Source organism: Prunus avium, chromosome 2 (assembly GCF_965620075.1).
Source record: "Prunus avium chromosome 2, drPruAviu1.hap1.1, whole genome shotgun sequence".
NCBI lineage: Eukaryota > Viridiplantae > Streptophyta > Magnoliopsida > Rosales > Rosaceae > Prunus > Prunus avium.
Genome location: NC_142285.1, coordinates 23,421,782 through 23,445,462, shown reverse-complemented (window position 1 = coordinate 23,445,462; position 23,681 = coordinate 23,421,782). Strand labels below are relative to the sequence as shown.

The 23,681-nt window shown below is 35.8% G+C and overlaps 2 protein-coding genes across 8 annotated transcripts; one reads left to right on the top strand and one right to left on the bottom strand.

The window, feature by feature from the left end:
• The first annotated feature begins 3,328 nt into the window (after positions 1 to 3,328).
• On the top strand, positions 3,329 to 19,137 carry LOC110771113 (uncharacterized). Of its 7 annotated transcripts, none has more exons than XM_088248824.1 (10): positions 3,331 to 3,830; positions 6,179 to 6,457; positions 7,716 to 7,994; positions 8,535 to 9,011; positions 10,145 to 10,294; positions 11,887 to 11,982; positions 12,225 to 12,272; positions 12,412 to 12,839; positions 18,435 to 18,584; positions 18,781 to 18,959. In XM_088248824.1, exons 1-10 carry the CDS (start codon positions 3,539 to 3,541, stop codon positions 18,814 to 18,816), a joined length of 2,235 nt encoding a protein of 744 aa, XP_088104950.1. In that variant the 5' UTR covers positions 3,331 to 3,538; the 3' UTR covers positions 18,817 to 18,959. The 7 variants fall into 7 exon arrangements, with proteins under 7 accessions (XP_088104952.1, XP_088104950.1, XP_088104951.1 ...); XM_088248825.1 differs by having other exon boundaries at positions 18,742 to 18,879; XM_088248821.1 differs by lacking the exon at positions 10,145 to 10,294 and adding an exon at positions 11,476 to 11,538 and having other exon boundaries at positions 18,435 to 19,137.
• Positions 19,138 to 19,806: 669 nt separating this feature from the next.
• Positions 19,807 to 22,359, bottom strand: LOC110771112 (GDSL esterase/lipase At5g03610-like). Its single transcript, XM_021975358.2, has 5 exons — positions 22,296 to 22,359; positions 21,987 to 22,193; positions 21,165 to 21,445; positions 20,256 to 20,562; positions 19,807 to 20,024 (listed from the first exon to the last, which is right to left on the bottom strand). Exons 1-5 carry the CDS (start codon positions 22,357 to 22,359, stop codon positions 19,807 to 19,809), a joined length of 1,077 nt encoding a protein of 358 aa, XP_021831050.2.
• Between the last annotated feature and the right edge of the window lie 1,322 nt (positions 22,360 to 23,681).

The following is a 23,681-nucleotide window of genomic DNA, read 5'->3' as shown; positions in this document are numbered from 1 at the left end:
CATTGGCGCATCGGACTATTTCCAAAACCCAGATCCAAATGCGGGACCTTACCTAGTACCTACCATCATCGACAAATACGTTTTGAATAATTTGAAATTTCAGTCTTTTGTTTGCTTTTTGCGTCAAGTACTTTTTGAATATTGTGTATCAATTCGGATTTTAAAAATATGTTTTGTTACGAAAAATATGCTGAGATTTCTGATATCCACGTGTGAACAAAGACTTAGACAAAATGCTTATTAAACAAAGACTGGCAATTACCAACATGCTAACTACTTTAACAAGTCATTCTTTACTCCAAGTCTAATTCATTAAATTTATTAAACAAAGACTGACAAAATGCTTATTAATCTATATTTCCTTCACTGTTTGAAATCATTAAATTTCGTGGACACTAATATTATTAGCTCTTTTACAGCAGCAATGACCAAATGTTATGAAGAAGGAAAATAAACTACAAAACTCTTTTCAACAAGGAATTCGTTGGAAACTTTTTGAGGGTGTGTGTGCGTGTAAACTCTAGTACAATAAAGCCAGAGAAAGCAGCGGGAAAGAAGATAGAAGATGAAAGAAAAGGATTGCCCATTAAACAAAAAAAGGAAGAGAGGGGAGAGAGAATATAATAAAATAATGAGGTTCTTAGATCTAGGTCCAAAACAATTAGCTGTCATTGGGTCTAGTCCTCGTGTTTTTGGTTTTAGATGTAGGTCCTTTGACATTTATTACTTTTTTGTTGTGTCGATTTTACCCTTTAAGGTAAATAAGGAAAACACATTGAAAATCTAAATTTATTGCATTATTTCCTTGAAATTGAATTCCAAATTTTGAATTTTTTTTCCTTGATAATATTCCTAATATATAGATAAAATACAATTTAATCAATAAAAAGTAAAGACTCACATATTATACCAATCGATCAGACAAGCCCCCACATTAAATTATGTACCTGACATACAGGTAAATAATGTTAATACATTCAGGTATATATGTACCTGCCTTACAAGTAAGTGTTTTTTTTCTTGAGTTTTCTTAAGCAGTTTTTTCTGGAGGTTTATATTTATATACATACGTACATGTCTTCCATGTAATAGTATTTTTTTTTCCAAGGAAATTTTGTATGGATTTTTATCACAGTTGAGTTTAAAGATCCATACCAAGATATTATATGAGTTCAATTAGCTGGGCTATAGGGTATAACTACCTAGACTAGAGGTAATTTATGGATTTAATTACCTGGACCAGAGGTAATTTATGGGTTTAATTACCTACATACGAGGTGTATGCATAGGTACCTTACCTATTGTTAAGGTATGAAGTTTTTATGAACTCTTATTACAAATTTTGATGTCGGTATACCTTGGGAAAATTTCAGAATTCAATAAATAGATTTGCAATTAAATTCAAATCAAATATGATAATTAATATCCTACAAATCAATAACTTGCCAGTTTTAGGAATTCATAATTTACCTTATTTATGTTTTAGGTGCATAACTGGAACACAAAAAAAAAAAAAAAAAGTAAATATCAATAAATTGAAATAGGCATGTAATCTTATGTGGTGAAAAAGTCAAAGGACTTGGATCAACAACAATTTCTGCGTGGATTGCACCCAAAATCTCTCCTCATAATTGGACTTATGCCAAATTTTCTATAAAATAATTAATAGTCTTAAAAGTTGAGTTGCTCGGTTGTCCCCAATGTTTATTTTTAAATTTGAATGATGTGTGAAAGAAAAGGATTGCCCATTAAACAAATGCAATTCTAGTCGTTGAAACTTACTTAATTCGATAATTTAAATGGTGTGTCAAAAAGTGTGATTCTACGTGTCTCCTAATATTTTTAAATTTGAATGATGTGTGAAATACCATTATTATCCTTGCATTATGATTTTTTGTTTTTTTAAGACTTATGTGGTACATTTAGTCTCTTTGAATGATGTGTGCAAGAATTGAGATGGTATTCAACCAAGGGTATATTACTATTTGGATAAGAGTGTTTTGGCTGTTCATGGAGTCTTGAAACTTGAAAAGGTATTTGTGTAATTATCATGATATGAAGGAATTATATAAAAACCCTAAAAACCTCAAGGGTAAATTACTCTTGGTTGAATTTTTTTAATTACGTCAACGAATTGGAAATGGTAAATCACATAATCCTCACCCTTCGCGGACCCCATTGCTTTAACAAGTGATTACTCAATTGGGTATAGTAAATATAACAGACATTGCAAAGCCTCTCCTGAGTAAGCCCTTGTAAATTGAATTGAATTTATAATTATAATGGTTTTGTTTAAGCAATGACATGTAACAATGTTGTCTGTTCAGAAATTTTGGGATGCAGGAACTTGTTCAGATACTAGTTTGGCTCAAGATTCCGACTGCCGGAATAAATCAGTTTTTAGCTCTAGCCGCTTGAACAGACTTGGGAGTGCCAGTCCACGGTGATGTTGCATGTTCTATGTATTTTTTTGTGTGTATGGCAGGCGATGTTTTGAGTTTTAATTACTCGACCCTGAATCCTTGATGTACAAAGCTGTTCTTAGGAAATCAAAGTTTGGCACCATGGGTGTCAAAAGATGAACATAGTTTCAAAGTGTGAGTGCCCCTTCATGGATTCAAACTCAGTAAAAATGTAATTTCGATTGTGCTTTGTTTACGTATCGAACTTTGGTTCTAGTATTCTATGTACATTTTTTATGAGTCGCTAGAGTTTGCAGTTGCAGTCACATCCCACCAAGTCATTTTCAACAACATTCTTTTTCCAAATCTCATTCACGGGATAAGATCTTTTCACTTAATTGGCGGTGGATTTTGTGGATTTGGACAAAACCACGAGAAGGCACTCTTGATACATACATTTACCACCAAAATCAAATCAACTTCCCAACCACTGTCAACTTTGATTGTAGGGGGATTATTGAAGCTAGAGTTGAAAAGGGCCACAAAGACTTGACTCATAAAGGAAAATAAAAACTAAAAAAAAATGTATCAGTTGAGAAAAATAAAAGTGGGAAAAAAAAAAAAACTTTTGAGAGATTACAAAGTTGCCAGCATAATAAAAGTGAAAAACAAAACTGACAATTAAAAGAAAAAGGACACATAGCAAAAGACGGAAACAAAACAAGAGGGAGAAGAAAAGATAAAGAAAAGAAGAGAGAGAAAAAGTGTCCTAAGTGGACACTTTTATCTTCAACGATATCACCGGAGTTCATCAAACTTTATTGGTCAATTCATAATGTGATCGGACAAAAGCAAGTGTGAATGAGTTGAAACAAGACAGAAACGAACCAGCTGTAACTTGTCCATTAGCAGTAGCCAGTAGGGGCCTATACCAATTAGAAGACTCTTCTGATAAAAAAAGACTCAGTAATGAGCGGGTGTATCACATAATCCTCACCTAAGTAAGCCCTCCTAAGTAAACCCTTCGCGGACCCCCATTGCTTTAACAAGTGGTTCTTCACTCAATTGGGTATAGTAAATGAAACAGAAATTGCAAAGCCTCTCCTAAGTAAGCCCTTGGTCAGATCCATCTAAGAATGGCCGTCTCCACAGATAGAGCTGTTGTGGAACTTCTTGATAGCCGTAACTATGTGGATTGGAGTGTATTGGTTAAAACTTACTTGTTGGCTCAAGACCTTTGGGATGTAGTGGAAGAAGACGAAGAAGAAGAAGCTGATGATAAGTTCAAAGTTTCGAAGAAGAAGAATGCCACGGCTTTACATAAAATCCAAATTTCTTGCGGGCGGGAAGCTTTTTCCCTCATTAGAAACACCACTTCAGCCAAACGCGCTTGGGATACTTTGGCAGAAAAGTTCAAGCCAAAACCAGGTAAGTCCCCAGTTCAAATCTTGAATCTCAACAAATCTGTGAGAAGTAAATATTCGACTTAAACCAGAAATATATATATTATATAACCAAATTATACTCTAAACATTAAATTGATTAACCACAAGACCACTATTTCTGTTTCTTATTATACTAGCACGGATGTAAGGACTGATCAGTTTACATTTTGTTCTTTTAGATTTTGGTCTCCCTAGACTTACTGTATCCGAAAAGAAATATATATCCTTATGCAAATTACATGTAACAATGTGGAAATTAAATCTAACGGTGTCAATTTACCCCATTGGCTCCATGAATCACAAAACTACCCAATTTATACCCCATGCTCATATTCCGAGCAATTCCGTTCAAGATGTCAGGCAAAACAAATGCTCATTTCACGCCATATTCTTTACAAAAAAAAGTTGCCTTGAAAGTCTTTGAAGTTAGTCAATTGCTAAGCACCTAACTTTGCAAAATGACAATTAGTGCCACCTTTTGTAAAGAATATGATGTCAAATGATCATGAGTCTCTTAAAACGTACTTTAATAATTGAGGACATGGTTGAAGTAATAATTGGTAGGAATTATAGTTGGGTAGATTCACCAATTTTGTATATTTTATGGGAAAATTTGGTTGAAATAAAAGTTTGGGGGTAGATTGACACAATCTATATAATTCATGAGGGAGGGAAAACGAAGTATACTTCAAATCGTAATAATATATTAATGTAACAAACGTGCTGCAAAGAGTGGAGGTTTTACTATAAATAAATAAAAAGATAAAAAGTCACTTTTGGTTCTTGTAATTTACCACTTTTATCACTTTGTACATGTCGTTTTAATTTGGTCAATTTTGTCCCTTTAGTTTCAATTTGAAGCAATTCAAAGAAATCTCTCATTTCTGTCAAATTAGAGTAGCTTCTGTTACCCGTGGAGGGACAATTCGGTCAAATTATTAAAAAAATCATTCCTTTTAAAAATAAACAAAACAAAATGAAAAAATTAATTTATAAACATAAAAAAATAAAAAAGCTCTCTTCTTCTCCCTCCCCTTCCCCCTCCCCCTCCCCTAACTTCACCATCAAACCACAACTATCACCCAACTACCTTCACCACCACCACTCCAACCTCACCCAACAAGCCACTGGCCAACATCACCCACCCAGCAACCACCCTCTCACCACAAAACTTCTCAAGACACCCCCAACCTCTCTCTCTCTCTCTCTTCTCCCAAGCCCAACCCGTGACCCACACAGTCACCTACTCCGCCAAGACCTCCCCCTCCCTCGCTCCCTGTTCCGAACCCACCCCTTCTTTCCCAGCACAACTCATCAACCCAAACCCTTCATCCACTCCTAAAAACACAGATTCCATCAACGATGGATCTGGATCTGGCCATTTGGTAACCTCTAAAATGTATTTGTAATATCCATTTGAAATGTATTTGCAAACTGAAGGCAACCCTCTATTTATTTTTATTTTTTCTTGAAGGAATTTAATTGGGTGAGATGATGAATTTTCGAAGCAGGTAGCTAGGTCATGAGTGATGTGATCCCAATATTCGTCAATAAATTCCATTTAAAAAGCAAAAAAACCATAGAAGACACATGAAGATGCAGTCAGCAAGAGAGAAATGAGAGGGAACGGGTTATGGGTGATTGGGCTGGCGTGAAGGAATTGAAAAGTAGACAAGAAAGAGTACATGATCTTGACGTCATAACAGATGTGGTGGAGTTGTAATGGGTTTGGAAGATTGGGGCGGAGTGTGGACAGGTTGGGTTGGTGGTTTGGGGGAGGGCTTTTCTCTCCTTTTCTTTTTCTTTTTCTTGTTTTTCCAGCCTTTGTTTTAGGACCGAAATGCCCCTCAAAAAGTAACATAAGTTACTCTAATTTGACAGAAATGAGACATTGTCCTTGAATTACTTTAAATTGAAATCACAGGAACAAAATTGATCAAATTGGAACGACAGGGACCAAAGTGGTAAAACTAATAAATTACAGGGACTCAAAGTGACTTTTTGCCCCGAAAAAAAATATAGTGGATGTTTTAACTTCAGCCATCCCCTTCGATTGAGGTATATCCCTCCAATCACATTATTGAGGAGACACTTTGTAGGGCCTTTTCGCATATGATAAACTTGTTTTTTTCCTGGATCAAAATGTTGGGAATGATAGCGAAAAATAAAAACTGATAAATAATGATTCTTTTTCTTGGATCATATTCTTGATATGACTGGAAAAAGAAAGAGCTACATACATATTATATGCATGTGTACAATTCATTCAATTATTAACACAAAAAATAAATGAATTATGTTATCTAAGAATGGCCGTCTCCGCACATGCAGCTGTTGTGGAACTTCTTGATAGCAGTAACTATGTGGATTGGAGTGTATGGGTTAAAACAAACTTGTTGGCTCAAGACCTTTGGGATGTAGTGGAAGAAGACGAAGAAGAAGAAGAAGAAGAAGCTGATGATAAGTTCAAAGCTTGGAGGGAGAAGAATGCCACGGCTTTACATAAAATCCAAATTTCTTGCGGGCGGGAAGCTTCTTCCCTCATTAGAAACACCAGTTCAGCCAAACGCGCTTGGGATACTTTGGCAGAAAAGTTCAACCCAAAGCCAAGTAAGTCCCCAGTTCAAATCTTGAACCTCAACAAATCTGCGAGAAAATATTCGACTTAAACCAGAAAAAAAAAAATTATATATTATTATATATTATATATAACCAAATTATACTCTAAACATTTAATTGATTAACCACAAGACTGATCAGTTTACGTTTTGTTCTTTTACATTTTGGTCTCCCTAGACTTATTGTATGCGAATAGAAATATATATATCTTTAGGCAAATTACATGTGTAACAATGTGGAAATTAAATCTATAGTAAATTGAGCTTAGACCCATAAAATTCATTTGTAATCACCAACAACCCTTTCCTTTATTTTTCTATTTAAAATACCCAATTTTTTCAAGTAAAACCCGCTGACTAGTATCCAAGTAAGCAAGTTACCTAATCTAGCTTAAAATCTGATTTATTCTATTTTTCGGATTCCAAAACTGCCCCTATTTACAAGTTAACGTGTTATGTGGAAGTGTAACTAATGAGACACGTTGAATTTGGAAAGATCTTCAAATGGTTGTAATGGATGTAGGAATTAATTTAGAAACTTATTTGAAATTAAATATTAAATTCAACATTAACGTATTAGTAACGTTTTGGTTTATTTTATGACCAAAAAAAAAGGTTTTGGTTTATTTAATAAATTTTTGTTGTTGTTTTCCTTTTATGAATTATACTACTAGAAATCTATTTTATTATAGTTTTATGAATAATAGTGTACATTCTATTATGTTGAAAAATATTTTGATAATCTATTTATTGTTTGTTTTATGAAAAACATTTTTTTTTAAATGAACCTATTTTTTCTCTAAATAATGTACCTATTTTTTTCTCTAAATTATGTACCCTTTTTTCTCTGAATAAAGTACCTATTATTTGTTTTATGAAAAACAATTTTTTTAAATGAACCTATTTTCTCTCTCCAAATAATGTACCTATTTTTTTCCTCTAATAATATACCTAGTAAAACAATATACGTAATTTTTTAAATTAACCTATTTTTCCTCTCCAAATAATGTACCTATACACATTTATAGGTATATTGTAAAATAATTTACCTATGGGTAAATAATGTACCTATATTTTCTATAAATTATTGTGTACCTATTTTTAATTTATGAAAAATGTACAGAAATTTCAATTACAAAGTAACTGACTTAGTTTTTTTTTAATTTAATTTTTTTGGTAAATAATATACCTATATTTTATTTAAATAATATATTTATATTTTATACATCTAAGAATGGCCGTCTCCACAGATGCAGCTGTTGTGGAACTTATTGATAGCAGTAACTATGTGGATTGGAGTGTATGGGTTAAAACAAACTTGTTGGCTCAAGACCTTTGGGATGTAGTGGAAGAAGAAGAAGAAGAAGAAGAAGCTGATGATAAGTTCAAAGCTTGGAGGGAGAAGAATGCCACAGCTTTACATAAAATTCAAATTTCGTGCGGGCGGGAAGCTTCTTCCCTCATTAGAAACACCAGTTCAGCCAAACGCGCTTGGGATACTTTGGCAGAAAAGTTCAAGCCAAAACCAGGTAAGTCCCCAGTTCAAATCTTGAACATCAACAAATCTGTGAAAAGTAAATATTCGACTTAAACCAGAATATATATATATATATATATATTATATTATATATAACCAAATTATACTCTAAACATTTAATTGATTAACCACAAGACTGATCAGTTTACGTTTTGTTCTTTTACATTTTGTATCCGAATAGAAATATATATATCTTTAGCCAAATTACATGTGTAACAATGTGGAAATTAAATCTAACGGTGTCAATTTACCCCTTTGGCTTTATTTATTTATTTATTTTAAAATAGCTAATTTCCCCATAAATCACGAAACTACCCAATTTATACTCCATGCTCATATTCCGAGCAATTCCATTCAAGACTTAATTTGAATACATATAAACCTGTTTTCCAAATTAGAAAAGCTTTGTATCAACTTTATTCAGCCTACTAAAACAAGGATGATATGATTTTAGTTTAGAGTTGTTATTTTGATATAACAATGGTAAACAGAGAAGCATTAATGTCCAAACATATATATATATACTCGACAGATGCTGCAATTGCTGATCCGTATCAACCTTTCTTCACTGCTGTTAAGCTCGGTGATTGGCGTAAAGCGAAGGAATTTCTTACCCGAGATCCCAATGCAATAAGAGCAACATATTCAACAGGAGGGACAGCTCTTCACATTGCAACCAAGTTCGGACATGAGCATATTGTGGAAGAGTTGGTTCAGTTGATGACACCGGAAGACTTGGAAATTGTGGAAGATGGTAATTGGACAGCTCTTCATCTTGCTGCAAGATTAAATCTCAAAATGGTTGAATGCATAGTTACAAAGAACAAGAAACTACTTGGCTTTGTTGAAGAGTCCGAGGGGCTGACACCAATTCTCCTCGCTGCTAAGAATGACCTATGGGATATCGTTCGTTATCTCTACTCCCTCACTCCGATCCAAGACTTAATGCCAGATAATGGCCCTTATGGCGCTGGACTTGTTTGCAATTGTTTCCATGCCAAACAATTTGGTAAAACTCTCAACCAACCCAGACCCACATTATTTATTTATTTATTTTATACAAGCAATATTGAGGTAGGGGGTCTTGAATACGGGACATTGGGTGCATGGGTAACTGTTCTTAAACACTCGTGCGACATGCCCCTTGCATTATTTACTCATTTATTACTCAAGCTTTTAACTTTCACATAGACCCGGCAATATTGCACACGACCCATTAACACGACACGAATTCGCACGAAATTATCAGTATTTGGGTTGAGCTTATTGGGTCGGGTTGAAAACGGGTGAACCCGTTAGCCACCCGTTAAGCTAACGGGTCGTTTCGGGTCGAAAACGGGTTAACCCGTTACCACCCGTTAAGAAGGTTAATTTTGTAATTTTGCAAAATATTTTTCTTTTCTTTTCTTCTTCCCCTTTTCTTTCTTCTTTCCGTGTCTTTTTCTTCTTACCTTTTGTCTTTTTCTTCTTTCCCCTTTTCCTTTTCTTCTTCCTCTCGTTCTTCTCTTCTGCTCTGTTCTTCTCTTTTTCTCTTTTGCTATCTTTTTGTCAAGATTCTCTTCTGCTCTTCTTCTCTCCACTCAATAGACTCCGCCAACCCAGCCACCAGGGATGACTTCGCCAACCCAGCCACCAGGGATCAAGGAGGAGGTATCTAGGTCGGTCCACAGAGGGTGATTGATTCTAGAGTTGTTGGTTTTGGTTCTCTCAGTTAATTTTGAATTTTCTTTCTTCCTCAATTTATTTAGTTGTTGAGTTTTGAAGATATCTATGAGAGAGAGATATATACTGTTTTGGGGTGAGAGGACTGAAATGAAGAGGGAAAGAGGGAAGAAAAGTTAGGGTTGGGGTTTGGGGGAAAAAAGACAGAGAAGGCGTCTTGGTAGAGAAGCTGTGATAGTTTTTTTTTTTTTTTTTTTTTTTTTTTTTCTGGTTTATTCTTAACGGGTTAACGGGTCGTGTCGGATATTCGCGAATTGTAACGGGTCGTGTTTGGGTCTAGTATTTGTCACCCGTTAACTTAACGGGTCGTGTTCGTGTCAACCCGTTAAGAAAACGGGTTAACCCGTTAACGACCCGGAACCCGTTAAAACGACCCGTTTGCCAGCTCTACTTTCACAGTTCCTATTTTCTCTAATATAGATATTGCGTGGGAATTACTTCAGCGTTGCCCACGATTGGTAATTGCTAAAAGTCCGTGGGGACCATCCCCTATATTTGCATTGGCTGATATCCCTTCTGTATTTCTGAGTGGGACGCCGCTCAAATTCTGGGAAAAGTGGATCTATAATGGTTAGTAACACATTCTTTTTTCTCTTGCTACTATCAAATTCACTATATCCCATATATATTTTGCTAAAAGTTCATCTACACCATTAATATATTTTGGGGACCACATCTGCAATTAAGTCTGAAACTCATCACCTACAAGAAAAATAGAAAATATAAAGGAATATAAGCAGCAATCTTGAAGCATATATATCTTCCGAACAGTCTACTTTTCAATAATAAATCAACCTTTGGAAAAAAACCTTCGACAAATCGGAAACCGTTAAGACATCTAGTTGCGACCAACAAAATAGACAGACATGATGCTTTAAGAAAACACTAAAATCATAACCATTCATTGACTAATCAAATGGATTCAGATTCAGTTGATTTTTTGCTGACATGATTTGTGAAGGAATATCTAGAAGTTACGGGCTAAACCTATTTTGGATGTTCAGACCATCTCCAAGGGCTAAACCTATATAATATCCAAGGGTTAAGTTATTTGGATGTTCAAACCATCTCCAACAATATAAATGGGCTAAACCTAAATTTTCACGCTCGTATTATCTGAACACAAACAATTTTTTCCTTAACCTTGCAGACTCAGAATTTGAGTTTGCAACTTGAATTGTTTAATAATGGCTAACCCCCCTTTCTTTTTGCCGTTAAATTTTCCTTGACATTATTTTTGTTTTAAACATTAGTTATTTAATTATCTGAACATTTGAACTTAAAATAATCTAGATTCCAAAACATGTAATTTCACTTAAAATGATTCCGAGTATATATAAAATTATTTTGACCATTGGATGTGATTTTTTTCGGTTGAAATTGCTTAAAAGAATAAATCCTATTAATGATGGTTTCAAAAACTTAAAGAAAAATATAATATATATTAATAACTTGTATGAGATGGAGCAAATTCTGGATTGGACGTCCCTAAATTACCATAGGTTGGTCAACCCTCGGGTACAAGCGGGCGACCACGGCACATCTACACTATTATTGTACATCCTCAATAAAAAGGGTATAATATCTATGCAGACGTTCGGACATTATTACTGTGCAAATACCATGTATTATCTATTATCTCCCCCTACTTTCCTCAATGACATCCGCACAGTATTAATGTGCTTACATCCGAATGAGAGAATAACTTATTACATATATTATTTATGTATATGTTTTGTGGGATTTTTCAGGTGTTCGTATCTTTAACCATCAAAATCAAATTCAAAAAGTATTAGTTAGCACTTTATCAAGTGGTATTTTTCTTTTCAATATTGAATTATATCCCAAGTTTTGGTCTTCCTCCCCTGTTACTATTAACATTTAAACGTATATATGCTTTTGTCCTTGATTCAAAGAGAAATAAAATTTTGGGATCTAAAGCCAGGATTTACGGTCAAAATTCAAAGAGGAAATTAAATTTTACTCGAAAAAAATATTTCAATTATTCGATCACATTACACGGCGGGCCCTACCATAATGGTCCAAATATTTGTTTAAAATCTGTTATCACAAAAGATAATAGTTATTAAAATTGATCTTACATGTCCAAAAATAATATTTATTTATTATATTGACTGAGCTTTGTTCTCTTTTCTTTATAGGTATACACATACAACATCCTCTTGCCATCCATGATGTTCACATAAATGTTGAAAATCTAGAAGAGAAACTGGGCAACCAAAATATCAGTTTCTCAGGTTTGCTATATTCTCCTCATTTATTTCAAACTGTTTTCAATGATACATCTATTTGATAAGAAGTTGATCATGACATAGTTTGCCACAAAAAGAAATTGGTTCTAGTATGCTCATAAACAAGAACTAAAATCTTAATAAGAAGCTGGGAATCATATAGCAAAGCACATTCGAATTCATACTTTGTATGAACAAGGCATATTTATCTTATGGTAAAGAGGCTGGATTTTGAATTTGCATTGCAGTCTTCGGTTTCACGCAAGGGCCTTCTTCAAGCCTCCGCAAGCTTTTAGGTATATATGCAACATTCTTTTCCATCTTTATTTGTTGGTGTCTTTGCACATTGGTTTTCTCATCCACTTATTTAAACTCTATAACCGTATTTTATTTCTACAAAACCTGGTTGTAACATTTTTTCGAACATCAACCTAGGAATCAACCGCATATGTGAAATGAAATTGATCCATGCTCGATCCCTATATATTTTGGATTACATGTGTGAAGTGGTAAAAGATCTAGACACTCAAGAAATGGAAGATGGCCGTGTCTATGATGCAATATTCAAAGCTGTACAAAGTGGGATTATTGAGTTCGTTTTTCGTTTATGTAAAGTAGATCCGGATATATTGTGGCGAAACAATTCAGAGGGAAGGAACATATTTGACTATTCAATTGAGTGTAGCCAGGAAAAAGTATATAGCCTCATATATGGGGTTGGTCAAAGAAATCTTTTTACGACATTTTCAGATGCTTCTGGAAATGATATGCTACATCTTGCAGGGATGCTATCTCCAACAGAAAAACTTGATCGTATTTCCGGTGCAGCCTTGCAAATGCAGAGAGAAAGACAATGGTTCAAGGTTAGATATCTTCATTCTATATCTTTCTTGTAAATTAATTGTATTTAGAGCTAGTTGTGGGATATTAGTTGCTGGAGTTGTAGCTTGTAAAAGTGGTTGTGGGTTGATAGCTTGTAAAAGTGTTAGAGTTTGTGTTTGTCAGGGTATGAAAATGAAGATTAAAGAATGAAAGCGATGATGAATGAATTGTTCTCCTTCTCTCTGCAGAAAACAGAGAGGACTATATTTTCTCTTAATGGAAAAAATTGAGCACACACACTAGCATTTCATGACCGTTTTGCCTTAGCTGGATCCACACACATCACACTTGATCTTAGCCACACATCTAGCTAATTTATAGGATCACTACACATGGCTATTTTAGCCTTACATCTTTTGACCTTACACTTGGCAGATATGCTCAAGGGACTACACAAATAAACTCATCTTATTTCACTAATACTAATCAGCTATAGACTTATAATTGAACACTCCCCTTTAAGTCTTGAGCTGATTTCACTCCGAGCATACTCCTGAGATAGTTGAAACGATCCTTAGCCAAAGGTTTTGTGAAAATATCTGCTAGCTACTCTTTAGTGGGACAATACACCAAATAAATGATTCCTTCCTGCAGTGCATCCTTAATAAAATGATACCTTCTATCAATGTGGTTGGTCTTCTGATGGAACACAGAATTCTTTGTAATAGCAATGGCAGAAGTGTCAGTGAAGAGGAGTAGCTTCAGTTTGTATTTCTCCAAAATCTTCCAAAACAAACCTCAGCCATATTGCTTGAGCTATGGCTTCTAATGCACTTATATATTCAGCCTCTGCAGTTGAAAGTACAACACAGTTTTGCTTGACCGAAGCCCAAGAAAACACACCACTGCCAAATGCGAATGCATATCCTTATGTGCTTTTGCTGTCCTCCAATGAGCCACCCCAATCACTATCACAGAAGCCAATTAAACAAGCTTTCCTTCCCTTCACATACTCCAGGCCATAATCCAGAGTTCCCTTGATGTATCTGAGTACTCTCTTTGTAGTTCCATAGTGTCTATTGGTAGGACAATGCATAAATCTTGCCAATAAACTTGCTGTATACATTATATCCGGCCTTGTAGCAGTGAGATATAGAAGGCTTCCCACAATGCTTTTATACATTTCCTCACTCGCAGATCCACTTCCATCATCTTTAGATAACTTCTCAGTAGCTACAAGAGGAGTTGTGACAGTCTTTGCTTCATTTAATCTAAATTACTCAATAAAGACCTTGCATACTTCTTTTGGTGAATGAAGATGCTAGAGTTAGCTTGAATCACTCCCATTCCGAGGAAGTGATGAAGGAGTCCCAAATCTGTCATCTCATACTTCATTTTCATATCTTCCTTGAACTCTTCTAGCATTGATTTGCAACTGCCAATGTAGACTATATCATCCACATAGATAGAAACAATCAAGATATCTTCTCCCCTTGCTTTTATATACAGAGTTGGTTCACTCAAGCTCTTCTTGAAACCACACTGTAAGAAATAGTTGTCAATCTCTCCATTCCAGGCTCTTGGAGCTTGTTTTAGACCATAGAGAGCCTTATGAAGCTTGTACACATTTTCCTCCTTGCCTTTGACTACAAAACCTTCAGGCTGCTCAACATAGACCACTTCTTGTAGAACTCCATTCAAGAAGGCCGATTTCACATCTAACTGATACAGTTTCCAGCTCTTTTGTGCAGCCAAGGCTATTAAAGTTCTAATGGTATCCAACCTAGCAACCGGTGCATAAGTCTCATTGTAGTCCAAACCGGGCTTTTGTGCATAGCCCTTTGCAACCAGCCTTGCTTTATTCTTCAACACTTAGCCATCAAGATTTAACTTGGTTTTGTAGCATAGTGAACCAAATACTTTCAGGTGTGCTATTCCTAGTTTTCTTCCTCAATAAGCTTCAAAAGGTGTGATGTTGTTCAAAGCCTTTGTGGGACATCTGTTTAGAATGTACATTGATGTATGCACTGCTTCTACCTAGAGAAAGTATGGCATCCTCTTCTCATGCAACATGGATTTAGCCATCTCAATCACAGTTCTGTTCTTCCTCTCCACTACTCCATTTTGTTGTGGAGTATATGCAAGAGTGAATTGTCTTTGTATTCCTTCCTTTTCACAGAATAGATCGAATTCAGATGACTTGAACTCCCCTCCTCTATCACTTCTCAGACACTTAATCTTGAATCCACTTTGTAACTCGATCATAGCTTTGAATTTTTTTAAACAGTTGAATGCATCAGACTTATATCTTAGAAAATAAACCCAAATCATTCTAGTGAGATCATCTATCAACAACATGAAATACTTATTTCCAGCAATTGACTCATTCTTCATAGGTCCACATAGATCAACATGAATTAGTTCCGGTGGAGCAGTTGCTCTTTGCGCTTAATTTCTTGGAAATTCTTCTCTATGTTGTTTTCCAAATTGGCAACCTTCATAGACTCCATTGTAGTCTTCAAGCTGAGGCAACCCATGCACCATTTCCTTGTCTCTCAATTGTTTGAGACCACCAAAGTGTAAGTGCCCAAGTCTCCTGTGCCAAGTCTCAGTAGAGTGAGTGACACTAGCTTTTAAAACCACTTGGTTCTTAGATAATAAAGCCAATTGATAGCACCTATTTACTTTCTTCTTCACTTTCATAACTAAGCATTCCAGTGATGGACCATCATACACACTGCACATTCCACCATCAAACACCAAGAAATATCCATGCTCATCCATTTGACCTACACTTAGCAAGTTTTCTTTTAAACCAGGCAAATACATTACTTCTCTAACATACTTTCTGCCCTTATTTGTATCAATCACCAATGAGCCCATTCCTGCTACATTCACAAGGTCTCCAGTTGGCATTTGAACTTTGTCTGCTATGTTGGTTCTTACATCAACAAGCAATTCTACATTTCCTATCATGTGATTGCTGCAACCACTATCGATTTACCACCCTCCATTCACCCTTGGTTCTGTAACTGTGCTATTTGCATAAAATAGATTTCCTGTCATCTCCAATTGGTTAGCACTGTTTGCCGTTTGCACTATTTTAGCTGCAGTACATTCTCTAGCCAAGTGACCAAATCTGTCACAATTGTAGCACTTTAGTTTCCCTTTGTATCTACACTCACCAAAATGGTATTTAGAACACACCTTGCACTGAGGCTTTGCAATCTCTTGACCCATTGACTGAGATGCATTCATATTCGGATAAGTGTTCAGAGGAGATTTCTGCTGAAATTTGGGTTTTGATTCCCATTTCTTGCCTTTAGAATTTCAGTTTCCCTGAAATCTGGATGAACCAGAGTGAGCACCACTCTTGTTTTGTTCCTTTGGATTCACAGAGAGTGAAGAGAATGCTTTCTCAGTTGAATCAACAGTATGCAAATCAAACCGTTGTTCTTGGCTCTTCAAAATTGCAACTACCTCCTGCAATTCTACAGTCTCCAAACACTTTGTATTCTCAATGACTAGACATGTGGGATCATATGGTTTACTAAGGCTAATCAGAACTTTCTGCACAAGTCTTTCATTAGACAGAATTTCACCAAATGTTTTCATCTGATTAATCAACTCATTTAGCCTAGTAAGATACCCAGACAAAGTTTCATCATCATGCATTCTAGCATATTCGAATTCACGCCTCAGATTTTGCAATATCACAAATCGTACCTGATCACCACCGTGATTCTCTCCATACAGCAAATCCCATGCCATCTTCGATGATTTAGCATTGGCGATTTGAGGGAAGATTTGATCCAAGACTGCATTCTGAATGATTCCCAGAGCCTTTGCATCTTGCATCAACACAACAGCCATTTCTTCATCTACATCATCCTCTGATGATCCTTCAACCTTCTTCTTCTTAGAATCAGAAGTTTTAACTCCCTTCTCTACCAGATTCCACAACCCATGTGATTTGAAAATCGTCATCATCTTGATTCTCCAGAACTCGCAGTTCTCACCGGAGAAAATTGGAGTTCTCACTTCCGAGCCTCCAGATCCAAACATCTTTGGTCTGAATGGGTTGATTTCTCTTCTCATATGATAATGGGTCTCTGGCAACTTTCACCGAGCTTCAACTCAGCTCAATGAGTTCACAGATTTACGCCCAGGCTCAATTGATCGAACCTGGCTCTGATACCATGTTAGAGTTTGTGTTTGTCTAGGTATGAAAATGAAGAATAAAGAATGAAAGCAATGATGAATGAATTGTTCTCCTTCTCTCTGCAGAAAGCAGAGAGGACTATATTTTCTCTTAATGGAAAAAATTGAGCACACACAGGAGCATTTCATGACCGTTTTGCCTTAGCTGGATCCACACACATCACACTTGATCTTAGCCACACATCTAGCTAATTTGTAGGATCACTACACATGGCTATTTTAGCCTTACATCTTTTGACCTCACACTTGGTAGATATGCTCAAGTGAATACACAAATAAACTCATCTTATTTCACTAATTCTAATCAGACTTATAATTCAACAATTGGGTTGGTAGGGCTTTCTAGTTTAGTTGAGGTGCCATATGGAAAGTGAGGTGGGAACCCTAGATGAGAGGATGGGAAGGTTTTGAGGGTCTGGTTGAATGATTTTGGGAAGGAGGCAGTTTGGACTCATGAAAACATTTTTCTCTGCTACGATCTGCTTGTTTTTATGCTAAACATGTCTTTTAAAATTCATCCAAAGGTTAAAAATGTGACACCACACCCACATATTTCATATGCCAAGAAATACTGTAAGGCATATTTGATAAGGTTAAAATGCTCTTCTGTTTCAAGTTGGGAAACGTAGGTTAAAATTCTAGGTAATATGAAGTAAGTTGCAGGCCCAACCCTTTTTCACGTTTATTATATTAACAGGCGAACAAGAGAAAATTTAAGAGCTCATTTAAAACCAAACCCTAAGGATAAGAAAAAAGAAAACCCATGTTGACGCCCTCTTGTGGGTCGGTGGCCTCCCTCCTTCCCTCCCCTTCCTCCACTCCCCCTCCCAGTTCTTCCACTCAGCTCTCCAGTATTTGTATTTTTGGTTTTGTGGTGTGGAATCAGTTGTTGTCGTGACAGCCGTTGTCTTTTGGCCATGTACCCACAAGGATTATTGGCTCCAGTTCTCAGCGTTTGACATGGGTTTGGAGCCACAAGGCGGGGATGTTGCTGGCCTGCGTAGGGTTCAGGTTTAGCCGGTATGGTGCTATGGCTCTCTTTGATATGTTAGGGAGGATACAGTCAAGTGGCTCTACTTTTTAGTTTGTTTATGTCTAATAATTTTACGAAACTCCTCAGGAGCTTGTTATGTTTTGTTTTCTCTTATTGAAAGGTTTTATTTAATGAAATGCACGAGGTGAGATCCCGACAAACTAATATTTAGTAACTACAAAACTTTGACTTGCCTCATAGAAAAATAGGTAGTAAACAATTAAACAACAGTGAAATCCTGACAAGTTTTATTACGTTGTGGTCAACAATGCTCCTTCTCGTATTTCTTTCATGTGTTATACTTCCATAAAAGCAGTGATTCTAGAGTTAGTTACTTGGTAGCCACAACGAACTTGAGGTTTATTTGTTTAATGAAATGCAGGAGGTGGAAAGTGTTGTAGTTACGCCCTCGGGAGTGGGAGTTTTCAATAAACAGGGTATGACACCCCATGAACTATTTACCCAGAACCATAATAAATTGAAGGAAGAAGGAGAAAAGTGGATGAAAGATACAGCAACTTCTTGTACAGTTGTAGGTGCTCTCACTATTACTATCATGTTTGCTGCAGCCTTCACGGTTCCTGGTGGAAACAATGGAGGAACAGGCTTTCCCTTGTTCTTAGATGAAAATATGTTTATGGTTTTTATAGTTTCAGATGCTATATCACTCTTTTCTTCCACAACTTCAGTGTTGATGTTTTTGGGAATCCTTACCTCACGATATGCAGAAGACGATTTCCTCAAATCCTTACCCACAAAGATGATAATCGGCCTTTCAACACTCTTGATCTCCATCGCTTCCATGATGGTTGCCTTTTGTTCTGCTCTTTTCCTTATGCTTCATGAAAGACTATGGATTGTCATTCCAATCATTTTCCTCGCCGGCGTTCCAGTCACCTTATTTATTTGGATGCAATTTCCCCTTCTTGTTGAGATTTTCATTTCTACATATGGAGGAGGGATATTTGACAAGAAAGTGAGACATTGGATATAAATTCTTGATTGTATATGAAAACTTGTATAACTTTGTATGTATTGTTCTTTAATTTGGAAGATATTGTTGAATAGGACAACCTTTACATCTCTCCCCTCCCTTTCACCCGTCCCTTCTAATGTGATTTTTGAGTGATTGAGCTGTTGGTGTTGTTACGTACCCTCCGTTTGGATGAATGAATTGAAAATTACATAGAATTCTTATACGAAGATGTAGTTTCAGGGTATAAAGGCCTAGTGTGGTAGTTGTTAGATTTTGCAACCTTTGTTCTGGCAGCCCCTTCCTTCCTTACCACAGAGATAGTGCAACTCAGATCAATAGGCATGATATGTCCCCTAAAATATTAATAAATTGTTAAATATCTAATAGCATGAATAAATAAATCAAATAAAAAGCTCTTTCTGTTCAATAATGTAACACACACTTCATTCACGATTAGATAAGAAAAATTGGCATTCGAATGTACATTAATTTTCTCATGGTGTTTACTGTAGTGAACCTCTTCAATGGATTTCGAATGCGTTTTATTAAGCGTTGATGCCCATTAAGGTTTTCTAGTATCACTTTCTTTCTTATTCAAGCTATGTTCACTTAAAATTATCTTGTTTGAAGTTAATTACTGCTTCTCATGCAAAGAAAACATTGATCAATTCTCATGCAATCCAACCCTATCTTTAGTCTCTTTCATATCAAATGATATATATTGGGCGATTCTCATGCAATCCAACTTCTAGTGCCAAAGTCTAAACTACACTATACATCACGAATACAATTGATGAAGAGAAGGTTTTATAGCGGCATAAACTTCATGCCAACCATTCTGCGAAGGGTTTACCATATCCCAAAAGAAAGAAACATCAGGGTTATTGCATACAATGTACTTCTTTGCACCAGTCTGATCCACACTCCCGCATGAGTATTCATTGCTCACCCCAACACAACATGGCTTTAGTGTGTTAATCTGGAATGTCGAATATCCTGCTACCCAAAAAAGAACGTGATCAAGTATAGACATATATACATGAGTAGGACCACATTTATTGACCACCACCTTATAAACATATTTAAGGAGAATCCACATGGATGGTGCCTACTATTATTAGAAAGGCGGTGAGCAAGGTGATGAGTAAATGTAAACCAAATAGCACTATCCAAAAGTAATACTAGTAGAAGGGATCAATTAGCGTTCGCGGAAAAGGGATTTATTACCTTGATGATGTTTTGGGGGCTTCAATGCGGACATAAACGCATTATAGAGATCCAAGTCGACAAATGCAGAATTCTTTGTATCCTTGTTCAACTCTTCCAACTTTTGAAGCAGAATCTGGTTATGGAACATTGAAGCCATATTGGCAAATTCATTGCAGTTTTCATATGAAAGAAAGGAAGTTATGCCGGGAAGACATCCTAGGGCCTCTATTGTTGTAACCGCTATTTTTTGCACTCCCAAATTATGTATACGCTTTAAATCCACAGTAAGCTGCTTAATAATATATTTAGTAAATATTGCCAAATCCTGTCATTTGAAGATACGACGAGTACGATCAAGTTAGTATAAAGTCTCTTCAAAATTCAATATATCATGTATGTATTTATGGACATGCCAAGAACCCCCACATAGTTCGGAAACATCTAAACCCTTCAATAATCTTGTGTTTGATTAAAGTTCCGTAGAAAATGATGGAATCTTGAATTTGAATATATGTAAAAAAGCAAACATAACTCCTCGAGAAAAATTAATAGTAGTGTACAAATACCCATCATGTTATTGTTAGATTATCGCTTGTATAAAAAAAAAACTATTAAGAGATGTTATCTCGATTTTCCAAATTCCATGATTCGTCTACTGACACTAAATTATTATTGAAATTGGTGTATAAGCTCAAGTGACATTTCTGTATTTTTTTAGCAGAAAAATTACATTACGTTAATAACTTTTTATATTAGATGTTACTTAGAAGAAATGTTAATACACAACAACAAAACAAGAACAAGCTAATAGAATTGAGGAATTATATCAAGTGCCTGAATTAATTATTTTGAAACAAAAAATTTAAATAGCAGAACACTGTACCAAAACGCACTTACGACAATAAAACCATTAGATTAACCACTTACCTTTGTGTCGTTGCCTGGTCTACCAAAATGAGCAGCGTAGTCGTTCCCCGCAACTGATACGAGAGCAATGGATGAGTTAACAACGTCGTTTTTGGCATAGACTTTTTGTTGCAACAGTTGTTCGAAAAAGTCGATTTGGGTGGTCAAGTTTGGTCCACTGACCAATGTATCGAAAACACCTGTCCCTCCAAATGCAAAGTTCATCCCGGACTGTAGTTTGGATTTCTTCCCAAATTTTCTCAATGCATAAGGCACCGGAGATCTTATGCTCAAAAAGGAAGCTGCAATTTTGCAACACGTCAAAGAGGAACAAATAAAATAAAATTGGTTCGTTTTTGTTCTTAAACTTTTGTTAATCAATGCTGACTTGGGTTAAGCCAGTTGGCTAGAGCAGTGAATCCGGTCCCTTGCACTCAAGTTCGAATCCTCTTTTCCGTAAATTCAATTAATTTAGAGTAGATTTTCACTTGTATCAAAAAGATTTGGCTAAACAATAATTCAAGCAAATTAAAATTCATGCTCCCCTATAAAAAATAAAAAAAAATTATGCCAATACGATCCCAACCTAGTATTACTAACGCAATTATATTTAAATTTTCTATATCTAAATAATATATGACGAATAAATTTATGTCAAATATTTCACATGTTAGCATACTATAAAAACCAAAATTGAACTTTGCCTCCTAATTTTGCTCATTGTCGCACTTTGGTCCATGAACTTAACTACAGTTAATGGAGATAAAAATGACATTTACACCCATAAACTAACATAAATTTTTGGAAAGAGGAAAATACTCTTGAGAAAGAAAGGAAACAAACCTATATAATCAGTGAGGACACGACCGTTCGAAAACCGGCCTGCCGGCTTTCCTGGAAAAGTGATCCCATAAGGTTCCTTCCATGAAGGAGACACAGATTTTCTGATATTCCCAGTATCAACATACGAGTCCCCGAAGACGAAAAGTTTCACAGAGCCATGACTGTTGTGTTGATGAAGGTGATGATGAGCTTCAAGAACTTCTGCCACTATATATCAAAAGCAATAAAGGACAAATAAATACAATTTTATTTTGTCTAAAAAAAATATAAAGGCTGATATCAAGATATATTTAGTTATGAAGAACTAACCTGTAAAAGTGGCGATGTATAAAAGGAAGAGACAAGAAGAGGCGATGGTGGTTTGCTTCTCCATTTGAAAGCAGAGATTTTGGGTGAAAGACACTGGCGTTCTTATATATATATATGGGCATGATACAATGTAGAATGTACCCTACTTAATAGCAATAGGTTTTACAGCTTAGAAAAGGAAAATAAAAAAACGGATTTGTTTTTTGTTTGAATATTTATTAATTTTGGTGACTTTTAACAGTGTCCTTTTCATTTTCCGTTCTATAAAAGATGGAAAACATTTATGACATCCAACAATTTCGTTGCAGCACTTGGAAAGTTTTTTATGTATCTTTTCTCATTTCATATTTTCTCGACATTACTATATAATTCTATAAATAAACTTACTTCAAAGCCTAGCAAATATTGTCATTTTTTTAAATCCAATTAATTTTGCTCACTCCTTAATTATTCTGATGTAGCTTAGGGTTTGTTTGGGCTTAAATTTGGCGCGCTCAAGCCAAAAGCAGAAAGCCCGCATCATTTTATGGCCACCCGATTTTTGACACTCTCAGCCCGTCAACACACCCAGCCCGTTAACAAATAGATAGGCCGAAACAAAGAACTCGGCCCAAAACATTAGAGGCCTGGGAACAGTGGAAACCAGGAAAGAGACTTGGGCCTTGGAAGAACTAAAATTGGGCTAGAAACAAACTGAAACCAACTGGTCTTTTAAATGACACAGTCCCACGTGATCCCTGACTTGGAGAAGTCAACAAAGTCGGCTGAAATTAAAGATTGAACAGGGGCAGGTATGAAAGAAGGACGTCTCTGAGAAAAACTCAGTTGCCAGGAGATCAAACCCCGTTTTAATTATTCAAAAGATATTTCCTGTTCCAGAGAAAACACCATTTTTAAAAGATAAGCAGACTCTGCCTCTGTGAAAAGGAGATAAGCGGGAAACAGGGAGCTGTTCAAAAACTGAGAACTCACCATCTCAAAATTCAGACTCTTGCAAAAGCAGTTGAAATGGAAGAAAAGCATGGCACCCCATCAAAATACAGAGAAGTGGTCACTTCAGGGGCTAATCGTTGAGTGCTTGCTTGCCAGAAATTGGATAGAACCCCCTTCTTTTTCTTTTAAAAAATTAAAGATCTTTTGATTATTTGCCGCCCAATATTAAAAGAATCAACTCTCCCACTCAAGAACATTTCTTATATATACAAGAGAGGGTGAACAGAGCAAAGGACAATCAATCAACACAACCAAAAACTCAGTCAAAAGACAAACACTCAAAATGATCACTTGATCACAAAAACTCCAAACTAAGTCTAGCAGACTCAGAGTCTGAAGCACTTCAATTCTAAAACTTCTCAACAAGCTTGCAGAATCATCTTGCTTTCTTCC